This window comes from Ctenopharyngodon idella, chromosome 16, assembly GCF_019924925.1.
Source record: "Ctenopharyngodon idella isolate HZGC_01 chromosome 16, HZGC01, whole genome shotgun sequence".
In the NCBI taxonomy this organism is placed as follows: Eukaryota; Metazoa; Chordata; class Actinopteri; order Cypriniformes; family Xenocyprididae; genus Ctenopharyngodon; species Ctenopharyngodon idella.
The window spans coordinates 20,490,081-20,512,765 of NC_067235.1; the positions used below are offsets into that span (position 1 = coordinate 20,490,081).

General features: G+C 37.4%; 2 protein-coding genes across 10 annotated transcripts in view; both read left to right on the forward strand.

The window, feature by feature from the left end:
* Positions 1-7,237, forward strand: part of phactr4b (phosphatase and actin regulator 4b) — a 46,218-nt gene extending 38,981 nt beyond the window's left edge. For all 8 annotated transcript variants that reach the window (XM_051865422.1, XM_051865424.1, XM_051865423.1 and 5 more), the window contains 8 exons: positions 1,146-1,656; positions 2,637-2,932; positions 3,940-4,120; positions 4,651-4,706; positions 5,078-5,139; positions 5,289-5,426; positions 5,640-5,716; positions 5,811-7,237. In XM_051865422.1, the coding sequence (XP_051721382.1) occupies positions 1,146-1,656; positions 2,637-2,932; positions 3,940-4,120; positions 4,651-4,706; positions 5,078-5,139; positions 5,289-5,426; positions 5,640-5,716; positions 5,811-5,826 (1,337 nt within the window). In that variant the 3' untranslated portion in view covers positions 5,827-7,237. The remainder of the gene's footprint in view (positions 1-1,145; positions 1,657-2,636; positions 2,933-3,939; positions 4,121-4,650; positions 4,707-5,077; positions 5,140-5,288; positions 5,427-5,639; positions 5,717-5,810) is intronic.
* Positions 7,238-8,189: 952 nt separating this feature from the next.
* On the forward strand, positions 8,190-16,020 carry rcc1 (regulator of chromosome condensation 1). Of its 2 annotated transcripts, none has more exons than XM_051865864.1 (10): positions 8,190-8,363; positions 9,105-9,211; positions 10,656-10,843; positions 10,965-11,144; positions 11,224-11,320; positions 11,398-11,520; positions 13,470-13,616; positions 13,724-13,843; positions 13,952-14,104; positions 15,231-16,020. In XM_051865864.1, exons 2-10 carry the CDS (start codon positions 9,136-9,138, stop codon positions 15,404-15,406), a joined length of 1,260 nt encoding a protein of 419 aa, XP_051721824.1. In that variant the 5' UTR covers positions 8,190-8,363; positions 9,105-9,135; the 3' UTR covers positions 15,407-16,020. The 2 variants fall into 2 exon arrangements, with proteins under 2 accessions (XP_051721824.1, XP_051721825.1); XM_051865865.1 differs by having other exon boundaries at positions 8,203-8,363; positions 9,111-9,211.
* The last annotated feature ends 6,665 nt before the right edge of the window (positions 16,021-22,685 follow it).

Genomic DNA, 22,685 nt, shown 5'->3' on the forward strand with positions numbered 1-22,685 from the left:
CACAAGGATACATTTTGTCTGTACTGGATGCTTTTTACCATGCAGTTACATTGAGCTTTTAAACTTCAAAAAAGACACAAAAGCACTTTAAAAGTATCATAAATGTAGTCCATTTGCCTTATGAAGTCATACAGTAGCATTTTGTGAGGAACGGATGGAAATTTAAGCTATTTTCACTGATGTTATCCGGTGAAGGGTTATTTTAATATTATTTCTTTACTATTACAATATTTATTAAAGGGGTGGTATAATGCCATTTTTACAAGATATAAAATAAGTCTCTGATATCCCCAGAGTGTGTATGTGAAGTTTTAGCTCAAAATACCTCACAGATAATTTTTTATAGCATGTTAAGTTTGTCACTTTTTGAGGGTAAGGAAAAAATGTTCTGTTTTTGTGTGTGTCCCTTTAAATGCAAATGAGCTGCTGCTCCTAAGCAGAGGGTGGGTTTCAAGAGCTTGTGTTAGCACATAGTGTTAGCAGCGTAGATTACCTCATGAAGACTCACTGAAAATGTCAGAAACTGTTCAGCTTTTTATGTTCAAACCGAAGTCGGACAATGATGGAATAGCTCAAGAAGAAGTGACAACATGTAGAATGCAACAGGACATTTCTGAATGGTTAGTTGCTTAATTTATGTAGCTGATGTGGGATATCTTAAAGTCATTGATTAGCATATTAGACTGTTATGTGCTTTTGGTGTTTTTATTATTTTTTTTATATATTTCTATTTAGCTTTAATTTATAATTCAGTTTTAGTAATTGTGCTACTTCTACATAGTTTTTTATTTAACATTTATATTTTATTTTATTTCTAGATTTATTTCAGTTAAAAGAATGATTTTTAATAGTTTTAGTTGTAGTTAACAATAACAACACTGCTTCTGTGAGCTGAATCATTCAGTTGAGGGAGTTGAACTTGAGAACATCATTCAGACTGGTTTTGTGAACTGGACCAACTAATTTAATTGACAAGATTTATTTAAAAAAAAGTCTCATTTTGTTTTCCATGGAAGAAAATCATATGGTTTGGAATGGCATGAGGGTGAGTGACAGAATTTTCATTTTTAGGTGAACTGTTCCTTTAATTAGAGTAAATAATACAGTAATGTTTACAATGTTTCTTTATGCATAATATTCTACAGCTGAACTCTCACAAGGAGGCACCAACCTAGTACCGGTCAAACCCTCGCCCCCCATGCCCCCAAAGAGAACCACGCCTGTCACCAAGCGCAGTGCAGAAGACTCCCCACTGACCATTTCCTCCCTTCCCTCTATTCTGTCTGAGGACATGAGGGCCAACATCCCTGGGGGCTACCAGCTGCCCCTACCTCCCCCATCCCCACCTCTCCCCTCACACATCCCCCCGTCCCCTCCACGGGCCCACACCCATCACCTCCTCCACCAACACTCCTACCCCTACCCCCTGCCCCAGCCACTTCCTGTCCATTTTGACCCTCCCAGCCCTCCAGAGGAACCGCCTGCCCGTCAAGCACCCGTTCCCTTACACATCATGATCCAGAGGGCGCTCAGTAGCCCAGGACCCACCCTCCCACACCCAGATGGCTCCCAGCGTGCCCACTCACTGCTGTTTGAGACACCACCGGAGTACCAGGGCGGCCGCCCACTGCCAGTCACCATCCAGCCTCTCAAACTGTGAGTGTAATCTGGGCAGTTTCTTTACTTTCGATTAGAGCTGTCAGTCAAAAATTAAATAATAAATAAAAATATTTAGTCCGTTTGTAAATGTTTTACAGCAGACTATGTTTTTGACCTTGTAACGTTTAATCTAAATCTAAGACTTCTCTCTGATGGTGTATGCTGGACTTCTCCAATCATTTAGTGCACTTAAACCCCATCTTTCCACAATTTACTGCAAACTTGAATTCATTTTTTAAATCCAGCCTTCATGAGTCAAATTCCAATCAACAACTGATTGATAGAACCAAGTCCCCGCCCTACATTTATTTTCTTTTTTGATAGTTCATTACACTCAAATGTATACCACAAAGAAAGAAAAAGTTCTGTCACTACTTCAGTTTCAACAAAACTTTTAAAATAGCAGTGATAAACATTTAACTAGTAATTTTCTGCCCTTCTTCTTCATGCTCTTGCTGCTGCTTGATCCTCCATAGACATTGAGCCAATCACTGTGATTTTGCCATGTAATACATTTTCCTGGATCAGCATATTTTGTTGATCTTGGAACAACATTCCTGTCTGAAAATTTAGTCCTAATACTATCCCTACCGCTAAACTTAACCCTACCCATAAGCTATCCTTAAAATCAGAGGGAACCGATAGGTGAATAACACTGATGTAGAAGCACCTAACCCTGGTTGTAAGCTTAAACTTGACGTAAACTTTAAACTTGTCATTCAAATCTGATTGGTTGATTGGAATGTTGTTCCAAGATCAACAAAGATGTTGATTCAGAAACATGTTGTACTGGTGTTCACACATTGAGCCTTGGTGCTCGTTTGGGAGAGGCTGGTTTAATCCGTCTTTGTGTTGCATTCCCTTTTTCTCCACAATATTTTTATCCTCTCTTAAATGTCCCTGACAGTAAAAAGTTGCAAATACAGTACATTAATATGCATATGGGTCCAATATGAAATGGATTTTTATTTGCTCAGGGATGAGGATGACTACTCTGATGAAGAGGAGGAGGAAGAGGATGACGATGATGATGATGATGAGGAACGTCCACCTAATCACCTCCCATCCCCTCAGTCCCAGCCAGAACTTGAGCCTCGTAGCCGCAGATGTCTGGTGGGGGACCTGAGCGTCAGCATCATCCCTGAAGGAAACAACAGCAGCGAGGAAGAGGAAGATGAGGAAGATCAGCAGCCAGAGGAGAGCGATTCAGACGGACCCGTGCTGTACAAGGATGATGAATCAGATGAAGACGAGGAGGATGATAGCCCACCAAGTGTGTATATATATGTGTGTGTGTGTAGATATACTGCTTGTTTATTCATATAAAAGTTTCGACTTTTGACTTCAGTGAAAGTTACATTAATACGCCATGAGATGGCAGCACAAGAGTCAGTCAGTCAGTCGCGAAGTCTTTTATATTGAAATGGACTGAAACAAGGAAACAAGGACGTTGTTTTTACTTTAAACATCTTACGAGATGTAACTGACAAATGCATCGACTAGCACTGTAATGGGAATGTCTTAAATGTTAAAAGGACAAAGACAAAAGATATCGCTTTCCTCAGCAGACATTCAAACTGATTTTGTAATTATGAATATAAGATTGACTTGAAGAATATCAGCTAGATGCAGGTAATACACTGGCTCAGGATATCTCTCTCATAATACTCTACATATTACAGTGAGCTTCAATGAAGCGACTCAACGTTTCTTCGTTACTAGTTTTAAAGTGACGTTTTAGAATTAGTAATGGAGGCTTGGGCTCAACTGTTAAACTGTCAACTTGAGATTTGAATCCAAGGCGGAAGGAAGTAGTTCCTCTCAAAACAGGGTTTTTTAAAGACACTCCATTGTTGTTGTTGTTATTTATTTACACACTTGTGCCGTCTAACTGTTGTATAAACGCAATATCACATTTGTAGCCGTGCGATATGGCTGTATATCGGCACCCTGTGATTGCCTCCGGCACTCGGCCTGTGGCTGATATACATGCCATATCGCACGGCTACTTGTGTCATATTTCATATATATATATATATATATATATATATATATATATATATATATTAGTACAATGTTGTATATATTGTTAAATGTGTGTACATTTGTATAATACATTTGTGAATGTGTTTTTAGAATGGGCCTTCTGCTGTCTGTATTAATTCCAGTTTTTTTTTTTTTTTTTTTTTAGTAGGATTGTATGTTCAGACATCTGTCCATATAAAAAGAGAGCCAAAACTTCTGACTGTATGCGTGTATATATGTGTTTGCTCGCTGCAGGTGCTCTGGCCAGCAGGGTGAAAAGGAAGGACACATTGGCGCTGAAGCTGAGCAGTCGGCCCTCTGCCCCAGACAGACAGGCTCCTGAGAGGCAGGCCAAAGTAGAGCACACGGGTCTGTCGTGGCAGAGCAAGGAGCAGTGGGAGGCCATCCGCACACAGATTGGTAGTGCACTCACACGGTAATAGCCCTCTCAGCCACACACCCACATAAATGTTTACACTGAATAACTGTTGAACTGTGAATCGGCCATAGGCTGATACTCCGTGTAAGAAGAACCAACCAGAAGTTAAGGCCCATTCACACCAAGAACAATAACTATAATGATAAAGATATAGTTATATAAACTGCTCTAAATGTAAAAGAATAGCAGAGTCCATACCACAAACGGCACAGATAAACAATATCGTTGGAATCACTTTCACAACGATTGTTTCCAGCTGGTGAATGATAAAAACAATGGCAGCCAATCAGAATCCATCATGCTTTAAAGAGCTTGAGCATTTAAAGTGACAGATGGCAAAACTGCACTGTGTGCTTATAATAAACAGAACAATATCATGCCTATTTAATTTAATATTGAAATATATTAAAACATTACATTACATTTTAAATTATATTTAAACATAATTAAAATATTGTTTATTATATTGTGCAAAATAAAGAGAATATATAAATGATGAGGTTTTTTGTTTGTTTTTTTATCTGTAGACGATTGAGCCAGAGACCTACTGCTGAGGAGTTGGAACAGAGAAACATTCTCCAGCGTAAATTGCCTCTTTATGCTCACTCAAGTTATTGTATCATGATTTATTTCCCTGCTTCCGTCCTGTCCCTTTTTTCTCATTTCATTAGTTACTCATTTATTCTTGTTCATTTATTCCCTCAGTGTTCACAAGCAAGGACTTCCCTCTATTGGTTCATAAGATATTATTACAGATACTTTCTACTAAATAGAGTGAAGTCCTTGCTTGTGTTTCTCTCATAGATTTAAAAAACTTTCCTGTCCACTTTTATTTGTACTTTAATAGTTGTCTGTCCTTCATGTGCTCGCAGTTTTCAGTACTTCACATCATTTTCCTGTGATATTGGATTTGATTCAGCCTAATCGGTGTTGATGGTTTCTTCATTTTTCCAGCCAAAAACGAAGCGGACAGACAAGCAGAGGTCAGGGAGATCAAGCGCAGACTCACCAGAAAGGTGCGATTCGGTTTTCTTGCATTAAAATTTACCTGGAATATAATTTTAATGTTGATTTTAGCAAGCATTAAAAGTGATCTTGCTTCCAATCAAACATTCGACAGCATTTGTGACATGCATTTGTCCGTTTTTCTTTTTCATTTTTTTAGTTGAGTCAACGACCGACTGTAGCCGAACTACAGGCTCGGAAAATATTACGTTTCCACGAGTATGTGGAAGTCACGTGCGCTCAGGACTATGACCGCCGTGCTGACAAGCCATGGACCAAACTCACCCCTGCAGACAAGGTACAACTACAAAAACGAAAGCATCTCATTTACATCTGCATAACTTGCATATACAGCCACACACAGGAGAATATATTCCTGGAGAATATAAATAGTCTTAAAAGACACTGCTTTCTTTTGAATTTCTCACAAAAAAGTAATCTGATTACATATCTCGTGTTACTTGTAATGTGTTACCCCCAACACTGACCAACTCTAAACCTCTTTGTTTAGGCTGCTATTCGTAAAGAGCTCAATGAGTTTAAGAGCTCTGAGATGGAAGTGCATGAGGAAAGCAGAATTTACACAAGGTAAGTGTATTGTTACTTTCAAAATAAAAATACAGAAAACTGCAAAGCATCTAACCATTAATTTGCATTTTATGTGGTTTTGTGTCGTTTCTAGATTCCATCGTCCTTAGCGGCGTCTTTTAACTGGAAAATGAAGCACTTAAAGGCCGGTGGATATTGGGATGAAATGGCTGTTTTTTTCTGGTGAGGAGCCTCAGGGTGTCAGAGAGCCTCTCAGACTGCTTTTACTATGAATGTACTTCTTCAATGCACAGGGTCACCTGGAGCATTTAGAAACAAATCAAAACAAAAACAAAACAGACCGTTTCTCAGTTGTCCACCCACTGACGTGTGGGACGGGTGACCTCTGGGGGACAGATGCAGTATTTCTCCTGGACTTTAGGGGACCCACGTGCCAAGACCGAGAGGGATGAAGGACTTTTTAGAGGATGTTACTTGTGCCAATGGCAGATATTCCTCTCTCTACTCTCTGAATGGCCTTTTTTCTGCTTTTACTTCATATGATAAACTTTATTTCCTTTCAGGGAAGTGTAACAAAGTTAAAAATAATAGTAATAATAATGATGTGACAATAATAAATACAATAATAAGTGTTAGTTACTGACAAATAGCAGGGCAGACAGAGGAACTGCAAGAATAAGGCCTGAGCCTGGACATTAATTGTGTATTTGTGTATGTTTGTATAGGCTGCTGTAATTTTTCTCTTAGTTTGGAACGTTCTAAATGTTAGATACTTTAAGGCTCAAGATTTTTTTTTTTTTATTTCATAACTTTGGCTTTGGCCCTCTTTATTCAAGACAGGGTTACAGATTCCCCCTACTTTGTGGTCCTCACTGTTTGAAAGGAATAGAACATAGGTTAAATTTTTAGATAGAATGTAAGCGTTGCATATCTCACTATTGATCTACAGCGAAACTGTGATCTGTTATCTTTTACTATCTTTTTTTATTAATCATATCACCTCTGTAAAAGTGAGGTCCAGCTATTTCAGTTTTAAGAAGTGTCCAAATTATGTTTACAAAATATTTTATTTCTAAATAAAAAGGATTTCCTGATTATTTATTACCCATTTAAAAGGAGAATGAATTTAGTCCGGGCACGCACTGATACAGCTCTAAAAATGAAGTTTTTGTAAAGTACTGTTGACAGGGAGGTTTTTGCGGCAGGAACTCTTCTTCATTTTTTTGCCATTATTTTGTCATTTATGTTGTTTTTGGCCAGTAGGATTATAGGAATTGCTCTGCTGTACAGATCTATTCTGTAGATGAAACTGACTGTTTGTGTATATCTTGTCTTCCTTTTATTTTAAAAAATATTTTAAATATATTGAAACTCATATAGGTTACTATTTTTTTAAGCACAAAATTATTAGTGTATTATTCAGCACTACAAGAATGGGAGCAGAATGTTCCATTGTAATGTAGCGTTGTATATTATTGCTTTTTAATTATATGTGAAACTGACAGTAAATTTGCTGTTTAGATGTAAACACTAAATCTAAATTAAAATGCTTACCAATAATGTTTGTGTCGCTCTTTCTTACTAACAAATGCATTCTTATGACATACTGACTATCATTTTGTGCACAGAACCTAATAGGTAATGATTCACATTTTATAATTTAAAATAATCTGTGCCACAGTTCTTCTGGGGACCCGAATTTCAGAAATAAAGATGTTAATCAAAGACAGATTACAGTCTTTGTTGGACCCTTTTTCACAGTTCTGAGATGTCCAAATGAGATATTACATTGCAAATATGAGAAATCAGTTGCAAAATTGCAGTTACGGAAATAAACACACTATGCACATAATACATTGCAAAGCAGATAAAAATGTGCCACAATTAACATATAACATTGAAGGTGCAATGAGGTTTTAGAGAGTACTGTTAGTGCTGAGGAAGGGCCAGAAATCACAATGTATATGGTCATTTTTTACATCTGTAGTGGCTTTCAGATGTCTGACCCAGTATTTTAATTGTTAACTAATACTAAAATATTAAAATTGTTTTCAGTGATTGAAGCTGATATTGAATAAAATATGAAGAATAGACAAAAACCTTTTGCCTTGTCAACTAAAAACATTTTAAGTATTAAACTTACTAAAACTAAAATAAAAATAAATGAAGGCTAAATAGAAATATTAAATAAGCTAAAACACATAACACACTTAATAAAATGAAAATGAAAAATGAAAATATAAAAATAAAAGCATTCAAAATATCAATAAATGCCATAATAGGATCCAAATAAAAACAACAACGTAAAAAAGGTAATGATTTCTTTACACACCTTTTGCATTGATTTAAAAAAAAAAAAAAATCCCACCACATAATTAGAAATGTTCTTTGGATTTGATTTTGTTCAGATTTTTTTATTATTATTTTGGTTGTGGTGTATCTGCTTGCAGCCATTCTTCAACCACAAAATTGTCCCACCCGCCTTTCCAATAGGTGGCGCCTGTTCATTTGTATATTAGCGCGAATCCAGTGAAATACATGAAGCAAGTCAGGAGTGAGACACGCGTGCGTTACACTCTCTCAAGGAGTTATTGGTGTTCATAAACCTTCTCGAGCCAGCAAAAGCTTTGAACCCGGGCATTTTTTGTTCATACGTGTTGGTTATCATTTCAGCTGCCTACCGACGGTAAGATAAAATTGTCTCTCATAGTTACAGGAAATGTAATGCAAATAGTCCTTGTGAAATATCTGTTGCCGAACAAGCATGATTGAGCCTGTTTAATTCATTCATTGCTCTTAATCCCATTTAAAGTGTGATGCTTGTGCGATGTGAGTTAAGAAATAATTTGTCGTCAGACTAAATGTTGCCAGGATGAACCGTATAGACTCTGACTCCAGGGTGTCGCTTTTCAAGGCTTGATCTGTTTAAACTTTTAGCGGGTTGTTCCTATGACTTTGAACTTGAACTCGGCTCTTATTCCGCCATGTTTAAATTCATTTCCTGCATCTAAATTATGCATAAAAGCTGAAAATTAGACCCTCGTCTGTTCTTTCCAATGCCATGTTTGGCCGATAAACCGCCATCAAACATTTGCTGCTGTCAGTCATAGTCTGTGAAGTCAGCGCCAAAAAAAGTGTCTGTCCTAAAACCCATTAAGTTGCCTATGTTGTCCACATTTTTAGCTATTATAATGCCCCCCCAAAGAAGCTTGATGTGCCTATAAGACCAAATTGGCGCACATTATGCTTTAATATGCTATCTAGGTAGACTGCAGATTTTGACTTTTGAGAACTTTATAGTAAAAAGTGAAATTAACTTTTGCTTTCATGACTTTAGCAGTCCTGGCCTGTTTTTTCTTGTAGGCCTCAAATGCTGTTTAGTTCGGCCTTGAAGAAGTTACTTGTGTTAACATGTCTTTATTCATAGTTTTAGGTTTTGTCAAGAATTTGGAGTCACCATGCCTGCAAAAAAAGCTGTAAAGAGACAAACTGTTGCAGCATCTGAGAACTCAACAGCTGTGAAAAAACAGAAAGGTAAGCCGTCTTGTTTCAATTTTCATGTAGTCAGATTGAAAGTGCCCCTATTATGCTATTTTAAGCATTCTTAATTTTTTGTGGGTCTCCTACTACAGGTTTGCATTGCATGCATCCAAAAAAAAAAAAAAAAAAACCCCTCTTCTCGCAGTGTCTGAAACGGTTTGATAAAGGATTCGGTCTATCTAAACCCCTTGGCCCTGTGTACACCTGGTATTAAGATGCGTTTAGGTTGATCGGATCATAAGTGGACAATGCTAAATACAGGTGTAAATGGGGTGTAAAATGTTTTGAGACTGTCCACTCTGACCACTTCAAGAGGTAGTTGAAAATGGATTTGACCATATCCTCTTAAGTCGTGACGTAAGGAACGCCGTTTCTGGGTCCGAGCCCTGGCTCATTTCACTTGAGAATGCCATCTCGACGGCCGTTTATGAGCGCTATTTATTCATATTAAACATTTAACATTTTAAAAAGTTAAACATTTAAAATACTTAGTCTACACAACGTTTTCCGTGCTCACAGCTTCACAGACAAATAATATATTAACGATTTATAAGATGAATCACTGTCTGGCCATCTGGGATTTTGGTATGGAGATAAAGGTTATGATTATAATTTTTTTTGGTAGTATTACACCACATCATGTGTGTATATTAGCACCGTTTGTTGTTTTCTTATGGTATGAGAGAGAGCGTTTGGACCTGGAAGCGCTGCTGCGTGACATCAGACTTAATCGAATTGCTTTCGTAGTGTAGACGCTCATGTGGACGAGTGGACGAATGTCCGAACAGCGCAAAAGGTCGCCTTCTCTCCACCTACTGACTTGTTTAAACATTATGGGAAGTGTGCTAGCCATATGGGATTTAAGCTTTGTCGGCTGAAGACCCAAGTTTGGTTTGAGGATGAAAAGTGTACCAAGCACAATGTTCTCTCACCATTCCTGTTTTCTAACACACTCGCAGCGTTCAGCATGGTCTTGCGGCTATCAAAGCAGAAACAAAAGCTGCTGCTCTCCGTATGTTTTTCCATCGTCTCTGGGCACGTTCATGTGTAAATTGCGTGAGCTTATTTTGTCCATTAGATCAAAAGATCTGAAAACCCATACATTTAGCCGCCCATAGACCCTTCCTCAAAGAAATCGAGATGGATTAAAACACCAGGTGTAAACGGGTATGTGTCTGCCTTGTCTACTTGTGATCCGATCGACCAAAACTCATCTCAATACCAGGTGTAAACAGGGCCCTTCTTTCTATCTAAACCCTTCCTTTTCTGATTAGTCAGATGGCCCAGTCTGTTGTGATTGGTCTAACGCTTTACAGCACATCATAAATGTAACGTCCCCTTATGGAATCAAATAAGTACAAAAATGCAGTAGTTGTTTTTCTGTGATATCCAGATTTGAAAACTCATGCATCTTTTTTTTTCCTGTGGTTGTTTGTAGTTTCTCACAGTAGTCATGGCCAGGAGAAGGGCCTGGTGCTTGTTCTCGGGCAGGGTGATGTTGGGCAGCTTGGCCTGGGGGAGGATGTGCTGGAGAGGAAGAAACCAGCTCTGGTGACTCTTCCTGAGGGTATCGTGCAGGCTGTGGCTGGAGGCATGCACACAGTCTGCCTCAGCGACACTGGAAATGTAAGCTGAGCACAAATAACATTAATCGTGACCTCAAAAATGAGCTCAACTCAATTAGCAAGACTGTTCAAAGTTATTTTATGTTTTTTCTGATGCCCTGCCTGTTCTCATCCCTGTGTAGATTTATACATTTGGCTGTAATGATGAGGGTGCTCTGGGTCGTGATACATCCGAGGAGGGCTCAGAGATGGTGCCAGCAAAGGTGGACCTTGGGGAAAAGGTTGTGCAGGTTTCTGCAGGAGACAGTCACACCGCTGCCCTCACGGAGGAGGGGACCGTCTATGTCTGGGGCTCTTTTAGAGTGAGTATAGCCTTTATGTATACTGCAACACAATGGAAAAGATGTACCAGTTTTGATTGACCTCTCCTTTCTGATGCAGGACAATAATGGTGTCATTGGACTCCTGGAGCCCATGAAAAAATGCACATTCCCCGTCAAAGTTCCTATAGAAAAGCCAGTGGTTAAAATAGTCTCAGGTGGGTCATTCAAGCTTTGACTTTAGTAGTCATTCTCTTTGAAATCTTTCTTGTGATGTTTTGAATTCATTCTAAAGGAAATGACCATTTGGTGATGCTGACTGTGAGTGGAGAGCTGTACACCTCAGGATGTGGAGAACAAGGCCAGCTGGGTCGTGTGGCTGAGCACTTTGCTAACCGCGGAGGCAGAAAGGGGTTGAGTATGTATCTCCATGTTGATCGAATAGTCACTACTGGAATGTGAATGAATAATTTTAGGGCTGGAACGAGGTGTCGTTGTAATTGATTACGTCAATTTACATAAATTAGTTGATTTGCTTGTAATTCATCGATTTGGCTCTGACTCTCGGGCATGCTGAAAATCAGCCGTTAGATATCGAGCCCAGTCTAAATTGTTTTTTGTTTTTTTTTTTGTTGTTTTTTTTAAAAAGAGACCAAATAAAATGGTGCCCTCCACGCTCTGTAAAACTGAAATGGCATAGGCCTACCACAACAGCACAACTTCTGTGCAAGGGCATCTGAAACGAAAACATCCCGGGGTTCTTCTGCCTCAAAATGATGAGAAGGCAGGGCAAGTATTTGGACTATTATAGTGAATATTTTTTTTTTTTTTTTTTTTTATAAATACACAGCACTAGAATACGGTGTCAGTCCCATATTTTGTGCTTAATATGGCTGCATTCATACAGCATTTTATACGAAATGCTGTGGGTGCGACATACTCTCTGCAACAGGTTACAAAGCATTTAAAGGATTAGTTCACCCAAAAATGAAAACTCATTAATTATTCACCCTAATGTTGTTCCAAACCCGTAAGACCTTCGTTCATCTTCGGAACACAAATGAAGATATTTTTGATGAAATCCGAGAGGTATATGACTCCTTCTTGGACAGCAATTTAACCACCACTTTTAAGGTAGAAAGGTACTAAAGACATCGTTAAAATAGTCAACTTGACTGCAGTGGTTCAACCATAATGTTATGAAGCGACGAGAATACTTTTTGTGCGCTAAAACAAAACAAAAATAACGACTTTATTCATCAATATCTTCTCTTCTGTGTCGTTCTCGTTCGCTGTTTACGTTCAGCACTTCCAGGTTCTACATCCGAACAGCGGCTCAGTATTGGCTGACACTGTTCACTTGAGCAGAACAACGCATGTGTGTGATGCTGATGCAGGAGCCGGCCAATAATGAGCCGGCGTTCTGACGTAGAACCTGGAAGCGCTGAACGTAAACAGCGTAAAAAGTGACTGTGAATGCAGCAATAGTAAACACCTTTCCTAATTAGGCCTACACAAACCTTATCTTTTGTCATAAATAGTATCATTAGGTAATAGTGCATACATGGATTAGTTACAGTTATTATTTATTGGTCAATTAACCAAAGGATTAATCGGCTTTTCAGAAAATAAACGATAGGTTAATCGATAATAGATTATTCGATTAATTGAAAAAATTGTCGAAGGATTAATTGATTGAAAATATAATCCATAGAAGCTGGCATGGCGTAAAGAAAAAGAAAGAATAATTGTTAGTTCCAGCCCTAAATTTTATTTATTTGCAATTTTAGCTTATTTTCTGAATATGTTGATCATTTTAAAATATACTCTAAAACAATCTTACTGACCCCACAGTTTGCAAGCCTGCATTTACTCTAACAAAAGTACTAGAAACGGTATTATTGTGAAATATTACAATTTTAAATAACTTTTCTATATTAATTTTAAAATGTAATTCCTGTGATGGCAAAGCTGACTTTTCAGCGGCCGTTACTACAGTCTTCAGTGTCACATGATCCTTCACAAATCAACTAACATTTGGTGCTCTAGAAATATTTCTAAAAGAGTTGTGCTGAATATTTTCTGAATTTTTTTCAGAATTCTTTGAATAGCATTTGAAATGCTGTTATAAAATCTTTTGTAACATTATAAATGTTTTCAATCTTACTTTTGATAAATTTAATGCATCCTTGATGAAAAGTATTACCCCAAATGGCATTCAAACATTTGGATGACCCCAAATGTTTGAATGCTAGTAAAATATAAATAACTCTGTGGTCTTATCCTTTTCCAGTTACCACCTTTGCTGGTTAAGTTCTGTCTTCTACAGTGTTCATATAATTTTATTTTTTTTTCTTTCTGTGTCAGTGAGACTGCTGGAGCCGCAGATGGTTATCATTAAGCCACGGGGGAAGGTCATTTTCACGGATGTCTTCTGTGGAGCGTATTTCACCTTTGCTGTGTCTAAAGAGGGGCACGTCTATGGATTTGGCCTGTCCAATTACCACCAGCTTGGTAAGATTCTTAGCTCATCCAGTCCTGAAGATTAAATGGTCTGTCTTTTGCAGTCTTTTTAGAGATGATATGATTTTTTTTTTTTTTTTTTTTTTTTTATTAAACAGGCACCCAAAGCACAGACATCTGTTTTGTTCCTGTGAAACTCAGTTCTTTCAAAAATTCCACCACCTCCTGGGTGGGTTTCTCTGGAGGGCAGCATCACACACTGTGCCTGAATTCAGAAGGTAATTCATCCACAAACTTCATATCTTATATGTACGTTTGGCACTGGCATTGAATCATGTGTCCCAGCAGTGTATCAAATGATTTTCAACTACTGACTTCATCCACAGGACAAGTGTACAGTCTTGGTCGGGCGGAGTATGGCCGTCTGGGCCTGGGGAAGGATGCAGGGGAGAAGAGTGAGCCCACACCTGTCACTGGGATCAGTGACGCTCAGGTGGTTGCCTGTGGTGCCTCTGTGAGCTACGCTGTCACCAAACAAGGTGAGAATACACCCTGTCCTGGTTTACAAGCACTCCAAACACTTCAAATCAACATAAACTTTTTAGCTTCAGGTTCGTTTTGACTAATTCTAAATATTTTTAGCCACTACAAGTTGTTATACAAAACTTGAAATGCATTGTAAACAGTTTCAAACTACAACCAAATTTAGTATAAATACACATAGAGAACCTAAAGAGAATGCTTATGCTCACCAAGGCTGCATTTATTTGATCAAAAATACAGAAACTACTATGCCCCATATGGTGATGGACAAAAATAAGATGGGAGATTCTCTCGCAAAAGTATTGCGTTTCCCTGAGAAACTTTGTTTTCTCTTGCAAAAGTACAAAAAGAAGTAAATTGCAATAATATCGTACAATATTAATATTTTAAAATGTATGTAATTTATTCCTGTGATGGCAAAGCTGAATTTCCAGCAGTCATTACTCCAGTCTTCAGTGTCACATGGTCCTTCAGAAATCATTCTAATATGCTGATTTGGTGCTCAGGAAACATTTCTTGTCAATGTTGAAAACAGCTGCTTAATATTTTTGTGGAAACCGTGACGCATTTTTATTCAGGATTCTTTGAATAGAAAGTTCAAAAGAGCAGTACATTTGTAACATTAAATGTCTGTCACTTTTGATCACTTAAATGCATCCTTGCTGAATAATTTTAATTTCTTCTTCAAAAAAAACCCTTACTGACCCCAAACTTTTAATCTGTAGTTTACTTTATGGCAGATATTTAAATGCATTTATAAATTTAATATCTTTCATATTGTCCATAATGCTTTGATGCCTAAATTCAGTTATAGCTTGGTTTTACTTGTCTAATCAAAACTGATCAGTGCATTTATAGTTTGATACCATTTGGGTTTGGGTTGTAGCATTGTTTGTCCCTGTAGTTTTAAATGGCAAATGCAACAAATGACGCAACGTGTGTACTGTTGTTCACAAATGTATCCTCAACCACTAATTACATTAATTGCACCACTCAGAGCAGTGTTTTTTTTTTTTTTTTTTTTTTTAGGACATTAACAAATAACATAATGTACTCTTGGCTTGTTTTGATCTCACTTAAAAGCTGTGTTTTAGTTTTCTAACATCGGTATCTGTTGGCCAGGCTCTGTGTTTTCCTGGGGAATGGGCACCAACCTGCAGCTGGGTACAGGAGAGGAGGATGATGAATGGAGCCCAGTGGAGATGACGGGCAAGCAGCTGGAGAACCGTGTAGTTCTATCAGTGTCCAGTGGAGGGCAGCACACGGTCCTGCTGGTCAAAGACAAGCAGGAGAGCTGATCTTTAACTCCTTGACTAAAGACAGCTGAGCCAATCTACTGTATCAGTGGTATCTGTAACCTAAAGCTTGATCAAGATTTTGGGAGTCTGGGGTTGGTAATGCTTCCTGTGCTGTGCTAAACTAAGTCAGCGAATGAGGGAGATGGTAGGTTGTGAAGAAGGTAGGATGAGAATCATCTAATTAAACCTTTTATCCCGCTTTATGGGGAGCCCAAACATTCACTGGATATGGTCCGGTAGATGATCAGAGACCTTTTTTATGGACTTTTGTTTCTTCTTTGCTTTATTTTCTTAATTCTTTTTAACCAAGATCTTTAGTATGCCTCCTGGAGACTGCCTGTCATGAATGATTGTATGTCTGTATGAGCTGGAAAGTGATTTAATAAGTGTTTTAGAAAAGTCCCAGAAACCGTTTTTTTAAATTCCATGTTCTGGTCTGAGCAATAAATGGTTATGATAGCAGGTCTAATCTATGTCTCACAAAAAAAAAACAGATTTGGTATTGCTGTACTTTGCAGTGTTAAACTGTTTACCTAATTTCTTGATGAAACAATTATTGTATCCATGCATTGCTGGCCCTCTGGACAATTAATAAAAATGAGTCTTTACAGAAACTGACCTATGATTACTTATTTAAAACACAAACTACTCATTTAGTGCAGATTTATTAGAGCAAGAAGTCACTTTTTAATGCCTAGTTTCATACATTTAATGACTTTGTTACCCAAGAAGGTTTGGAAGCATATATAGTGTTGTAGTTATTTATCTATTTTAATTGTCAACTAGTGCTCTTCAATGTGAAATGCCTACTTTTGTTACACAGATGCATAGGTTTGCTCATGATGTCATTGCTATGGCCTGAAATGCAGCTGGAGGGCAGGAAGTCATTTTTCTATATAGGAATCGCTATCACAAACTCAATTTGTGTCGTTTATGGTCGCTCAAATCATTCAAACAAAGAAACCACAGAAGCTTTTATTGTTTATGTAACTTATCTTTTTTTTTTTTTTTTAACTTAATAGCATCTGCTGATACTGAAATTAATATGGATACCTGCTAACCTGTTTTGTTTTTGACTTGGTTAAATATTCATTCTTATCATTTGCAGGGAAGAGAAGCTATTTTATCCCATTGCATGATCGTTTGGTGTTTTCGCTTAAGTTTTGTAGAATTCTGTTCACAAAGGACCCTTTTCACAAACAGTGATGCATTTTAAAGGTTGTCAGTATTGTAAAGTGTTTTTATACTTTTTTTTTTTTTAATTTTTATTTTTTTTTATAAATATATATATGAATGTATGTACATATATAACACTATACTTATATTACCTTTGCATCAAAAAATAAATAAATAAATAAATAAATTTAATGCTGCTGTGAGGGTGTTTTTAATACAGTGGCAGTGAAGGATAAAATGGACATCTTTCTTTTGACTGCTGTTATCATTCTCTATTTTTTCCCCTCTTTTTGAAAGTTGTGAAAACACTTGTGGAGTTTATTATTTGAGCAAATGGGAATACAAAAAATATATATATAATGTAGTCTCATTCACAGCTATAGAAGTTTACCCAACTATGACGACTTCCTGAGAAACCCGGAAATGTGAAAAGGGTCAATGTTGATCTGGTTACTGTTGAAAACTGTCACGCTCTGCTGCTTCAGCCATCATATGGTAAAAATGTCCAAATAAATGAGTTCAACAAACTGACAGAAGTAGATCCATTTCTTTGTTGGGAAGGGTGTAAATGTAACTGTAGTTTCAATGTTGTCTTTGTAAATATTCACTTTCCCAAATGGCCATGGAGGAGAATCGGAGGGTCACATTCAGCGGACAGACACCGACACACCTGTATTTTTTGTATTTATTTCAACATGACAACTAAAATGAAACCCACAGAAGCCTGTGAACAGTTTTATAGTGGCTGCGTGCAAGTTATGCTCATTCACAAGCCGAGTTAGAGTCATACTCGCAAATGTCATGTTAATTATTAAACCTAAGAAAATACAAAACTTTCAAAAACACTCAGCAATGTGATTATTATATTAAGTGATAGGCAGTGGGTTCAATTAGTGACGACATTAGATTTGCTATATGGCGTCTTCCCATTACCACCTCAACCTGCTTCCCTTAGTGTTTTGTTACATGTAGAAAAGACGAAAATCGTATTACACCGTTTTTTTCCCTGAACGATGATGTGAGTTCTAATTGCAATTCATGATTTGGCATGAATGACCTAAAATGGTGACATTTTTCACAATCAGGACAGAAAATCAAAATACTGCCCTAAACTCACTAGTAGAAAGGCAGTGCAAAATAAACAAACCAGACTAGAACTCAACACAGCGTGAGGGCAGCTTCACATTCTCTATATCTACCGCCTTGATGGCAGGCAAGTCTTTCAATTCAGTAGAAAAAACACTCCTCTTCATAACATAAGGATCAAGTCCAACACATGTTGTGATTTTCTGTTTATACCTTTCTATACCAGCACAGTACAGACTTTCTTCCATCTTGTCCATTCTAACCCAGATAGCAACTTTTTGCCAAATCTGGCCCAAATCTGCCACGTGCGGTATGATGATCTGGGCCACATGTGGCGTGGAATGATGGCACTTGGGCGGACCGCTCATGTTTGCCAGATCTGAGCCACAAGCAGGCCATAGCAATGCCATATGTCAGTCTTTATAAATTATTTATAGAATCATCTTAGCATTAACAAGCAGAATCACTGAAGGAAAGAAGAGAACCGAAAAAAAAGACACAAACAGAAACACAAGAGCTACAACTGTCTTCAGCCACAGCCTTAGATGAAATCAACTGAAGATAAAAAAAGACATTAAATCTCTCCAGATCTCAGCAGAGGAGGATTAAACAACTCCACAAACAGCATTACAGCTTCACATATTACTAACCAGAATGACTTTATTTACTGTCGTTCATCTACAAAAGTTCTTATAACTTTTTTGCAATCATGTGGTTCTGATGATGCACGAAATTCAGATGGGGGGCAGGAAGTGAAAATCAGAATAGACGAGATGGAAGGAAGTCCTTAATGTACTGGTTTAGACACTATCACAAGAAAATCACATTTCAGTGATTGCTAGTTTTGCCCGGTTACATGATCTCAATGACGGTTAGTTTTGTTCCTTTACAAGATTTCAAAGACAATAGTTTTTTTTTTTGTTACAAGGTTTCATTGATGGTTATTCTGTTACGACATTTTTATAACATCTGTTTTATTCGGTTATGAGATTTCAGTGAAGGCTGGTTTTGTCCGGCTATGTGATCTCAATGACGGTAAGTTTGTTCCTTTATGAGATATCAATGACAATCGAATTTCAGTGACAGTCGGTTTTGTTCCTTTGTTTTTTTTTTTTTTTACAAGATTTCAAAGATAATTGGTTTTGTTTCGTTGCGAGATTTCAATGATGGTTGGTTTCATTCCGTTACGAGACTTCAATGGCGGTCAGATTTATTCGGTTGCGAGATTTTAATGATGTCTGTTTTATTAGGTTATGAGATTTCAGTGACGGCTGGTTTTGTCCGGCCATGTGATCTCAAGGACAGTAAGTTTGTTCCTTTACGAGATTTCAAAGACAATCGGTTTTGTTTTGTTACAATATTTCTACGATGGTTGGTTTTGTTCATTTAAGAGATCTCAATGACAATCGATTTTCAGTGTTAGTCGGTTTTGTTCTTTTACGAGATTTCAAAGACAATCGTTTTGTTTCGTTCCGTTACGAGACTTCAATGGCGGTCAGGTTTATTCGATTGCAAGATTTTAATGATGTCTGTTTTATTAGGTTATGAGATTTCAGTGACAGCTGGTTTTGTCCGGTTACGTGATCTCAATGACGATTAGTTTTGTTCCTTACAAGATTTCAGAGACAAATGTTTTTTTTCGTTACAAGGTTTCATTGATGGTTGGTTTCATTCCGTTACTAGTTTTATTCTGTTACGAGATTTTAATGACGTCTGTTTTATTCGGTAATGAGATTTCAGTGACGGTTTTGTCCGGCTCTCTGATCTCAATGACGGTAAGTTTGTTCCTTTACGAGATCTAAATGACAATCAATTTTCAGTGACAGTCGGTTTTGTTCCTTTGTTCTTTCATACAAGATTTCAAAGACAATCGGTTTTGTTTCGTTACGAGATTTCAATGATGATTGGTTTCATTCCCCTTAGAGACTTCAATGACGGTCAGGTTTATTCGGTTACGAGATTTTAATGATGTCTGTTTTATTAGGCTATGAGATTTCAGTGACGGCTGGTTTTGTCCAGCTATGTGATCTCAATGACGGTAAGTTTGTTCCTTTACAAGATTTCAAAGACAATCGGATTTGTTTCATTACGAGATTTCAATGATGGTTGGTTTTGTTCATTTAAGAGATCTCAATGACAATCAATTTTCAGTGACAGTCGGTTTTGTTCCTTTGTTCTTTCATACAAGATTTCAAAGACAATCGGTTTTGTTTCGTTACGAGATTTCAATGATGATTGGTTTCATTTCCCTAAGAGACTTCAATGACGGTCAGGTTTCTTCGGTTATGAGATTTTAATGACGTCTGTTTTATTCAGTTATGAGATTTCAGTGATGGCCGGTTTTGTCTGGCTATGTGATCTCAATGACGGTAAGTTTGTTCCTTTACAAGAATTCAAAGGCAAACGGTTTTGTTTCATTCCCCTAAGAGACTTCAACGACGGTCAGGTTTATTCGGTTGCGAGATTTTAATGATGTCTGTTTTATTAGGTTATGAGATTTCAATGACGGCTGGTTTTGTCCGGCTATGTGATCTCAATGACGGTAAGTTTGTTCCTTTACGAGATCTCAAAGACAATCGATTTTCAGTGACAGTCAGTTTTGTTCCTTTGTTCTTTTACGAGATTTCAAAGACAATCGGTTTTGTTTCGTTACGAGATTTCAATGATGATTGGTTTCATTCCGCTAAGAGACTTCAAAGACGGTCAGGTTTATTCGGTTATGAGATTTTAATGACGTCTGTTTTATTCAGTTAAGAGATTTCAGTGACGGCCAGTTTTGTCTGGCTATGTGATCTCAATGACGGTAAGTTTGTTCCTTTACAAGAATTCAAAGGCAAACGGTTTTGTTTCATTCCCCTAAGAGACTTCAACGACGGTCAGGTTTATTTGGTTGCGAGATTTTAATGATGTCTGTTTTATTAGGTTATGAGATTTCAATGACGGCTGGTTTTGTCCGGCTATGTGATCTCAATGACGGTAAGTTTGTTCCTTTATGAGATCTCAAAGACAATCGATTTTCAGTGACAGTCAGTTTTGTTCCTTTGTTCTTTTACGAGATTTCAAAGACAATCGGTTTTGTTTCGTTACGAGATTTCAATGATGATTGGTTTCATTCCGCTAAGAGACTTCAAAGACGGTCAGGTTTATTCGGTTACGAAATTTTAATGACGTCTGTTTTATTTAGTTATGAGATTTCAGTGACGGCTGGTTTTGTCCGGCTATGTGATCTCAATGACGGTAAGTTTTGTTTCCTGACAAGATTTCAAAGACAATCATTTTTTTTTTTTTTCATTACAAGGTTTCATTGATGGTTGGTTTCATTCCGTTACTAGTTTTATTCTGTTACGAGATTTTAATGACGTCTGTTTTATTCGGTTATGAGATTTCAGTGATGGCTGGTTTTGTCCGGCTATGTGATCTCAATGATGGTAAGTTTGTTCCTTTACGAGGCTTCAATGACAATCGATTTTCAGTGACAGTTGGTTTTGTTCCTTTGTTCTCTTTTATGAGATTTCAAAGACAATCGGTTTTGTTTCGGTACGAGATTTCAATGATGATTGGTTTCATTCCCCTAAGAGACTTCAATGACGGTCAGGTTTATTCGGTTACGAGATTTTAATGATGTCTGTTTTATTAGGTTATGAGATTTCAGTGACGGCTGGTTTTGTCCGGCTATGTGATCTCAATGACGGTAAGTTTGTTCCTTTACAAGATTTCAAAGACAATCGGATTTGTTTCATTACGAGATTTCAATGATGGTTGGTTTTGTTCATTTAAGAGATCTCAATGACAATCGATTTTCAGTGTTAGTCGGTTTTGTTCTTTTACGAGATTTCAAAGACAATCGGTTTTGTTTCGTTCCGTTACGAGACTTCAATGGCGGTCAGGTTTATTCGATTGCAAGATTTTAATGATGTCTGTTTTATTAGGTTATGAGATTTCAGTGACAGCTGGTTTTGTCCAGTTACGTGATCTCAATGACGATTAGTTTTGTTCCTTACAAGATTTCAGAGACAAACGTTTTTTTTCGTTACAAGGTTTCATTGATGGTTGGTTTCATTCCGTTACTAGTTTTATTCTGTTACGAGATTTTAATGACGTCTGTTTTATTCGGTAATGAGATTTCAGTGACAGTTTTGTCTGGCTCTCTGATCTCAATGACGGTAAGTTTGTTCCTTTACGAGATCTAAATGACAATCAATTTTCAGTGACAGTCGGTTTTGTTCCTTTGTTCTTTCATACAAGATTTCAAAGACAATCGGTTTTGTTTCGTTACGAGATTTCAATGATGATTGGTTTCATTCCCCTAAGAGACTTCAATGACGGTCAGGTTTCTTCGGTTATGAGATTTTAATGACGTCTGTTTTATTCAGTTATGAGATTTCAGTGATGGCCAGTTTTGTCTGGCTATGTGATCTCAATGACGGTAAGTTTGTTCCTTTACAAGAATTCAAAGGCAAACGGTTTTGTTTCATTCCCCTAAGAGACTTCAACGACGGTCAGGTTTATTCGGTTGCGAGATTTTAATGATGTCTGTTTTATTAGGTTATGAGATTTCAATGATGGCTGGTTTGGTCGGCTATGTGATCTCAATGACGGTAAGTTTGTTCCTTTACGAGATCTCAAAGACAGTCGGTTTTGTTTCATTGTGAGATTTCAATGATGGATAGTTTCGTTCCGTTACGAGTCTTCAATGATGGTCAGGTTTCTTCGGTTGTGAGATTTTATTGACGTCTGTTTTATTCGGTTATGAGATTTCAGTGACGGCTGGTTGTGTCCAGCTATGTGATCTCAATGACGGTAAGTTTGTTCCTTTACGAGATCTCAATGACAATCGATTTTCAGTGACAGTCAGTTTTGTTCCTTTGTTCTTTTACAAGATTTCAAAGACAATCGGTTTTGTTTCGTTACGAGATTTCAATGATGATTGGTTTCATTCCGCTAAGAGACTTCAAAGACGGTCAGGTTAATTCGGTTACAAAATTTTAATGACGTCTGTTTTATTTAGTTATGAGAT

Excerpts from the sequence above, each read along its gene's own strand:
- rcc1 (XM_051865864.1), top strand. The coding sequence starts at position 9,136 with ATGCCTGCAAAAAAAGCTGTAAAGAGACAAACTGTTGCAGCATCTGAG. Across the intron at positions 11,521-13,469 it reads CGGAGGCAGAAAGGGGTTGA|TGAGACTGCTGGAGCCGCAG; the intron begins GTATGTATCTCC and ends TTTCTGTGTCAG. Across the intron at positions 13,844-13,951 it reads ACTGTGCCTGAATTCAGAAG|GACAAGTGTACAGTCTTGGT; the intron begins GTAATTCATCCA and ends CTTCATCCACAG.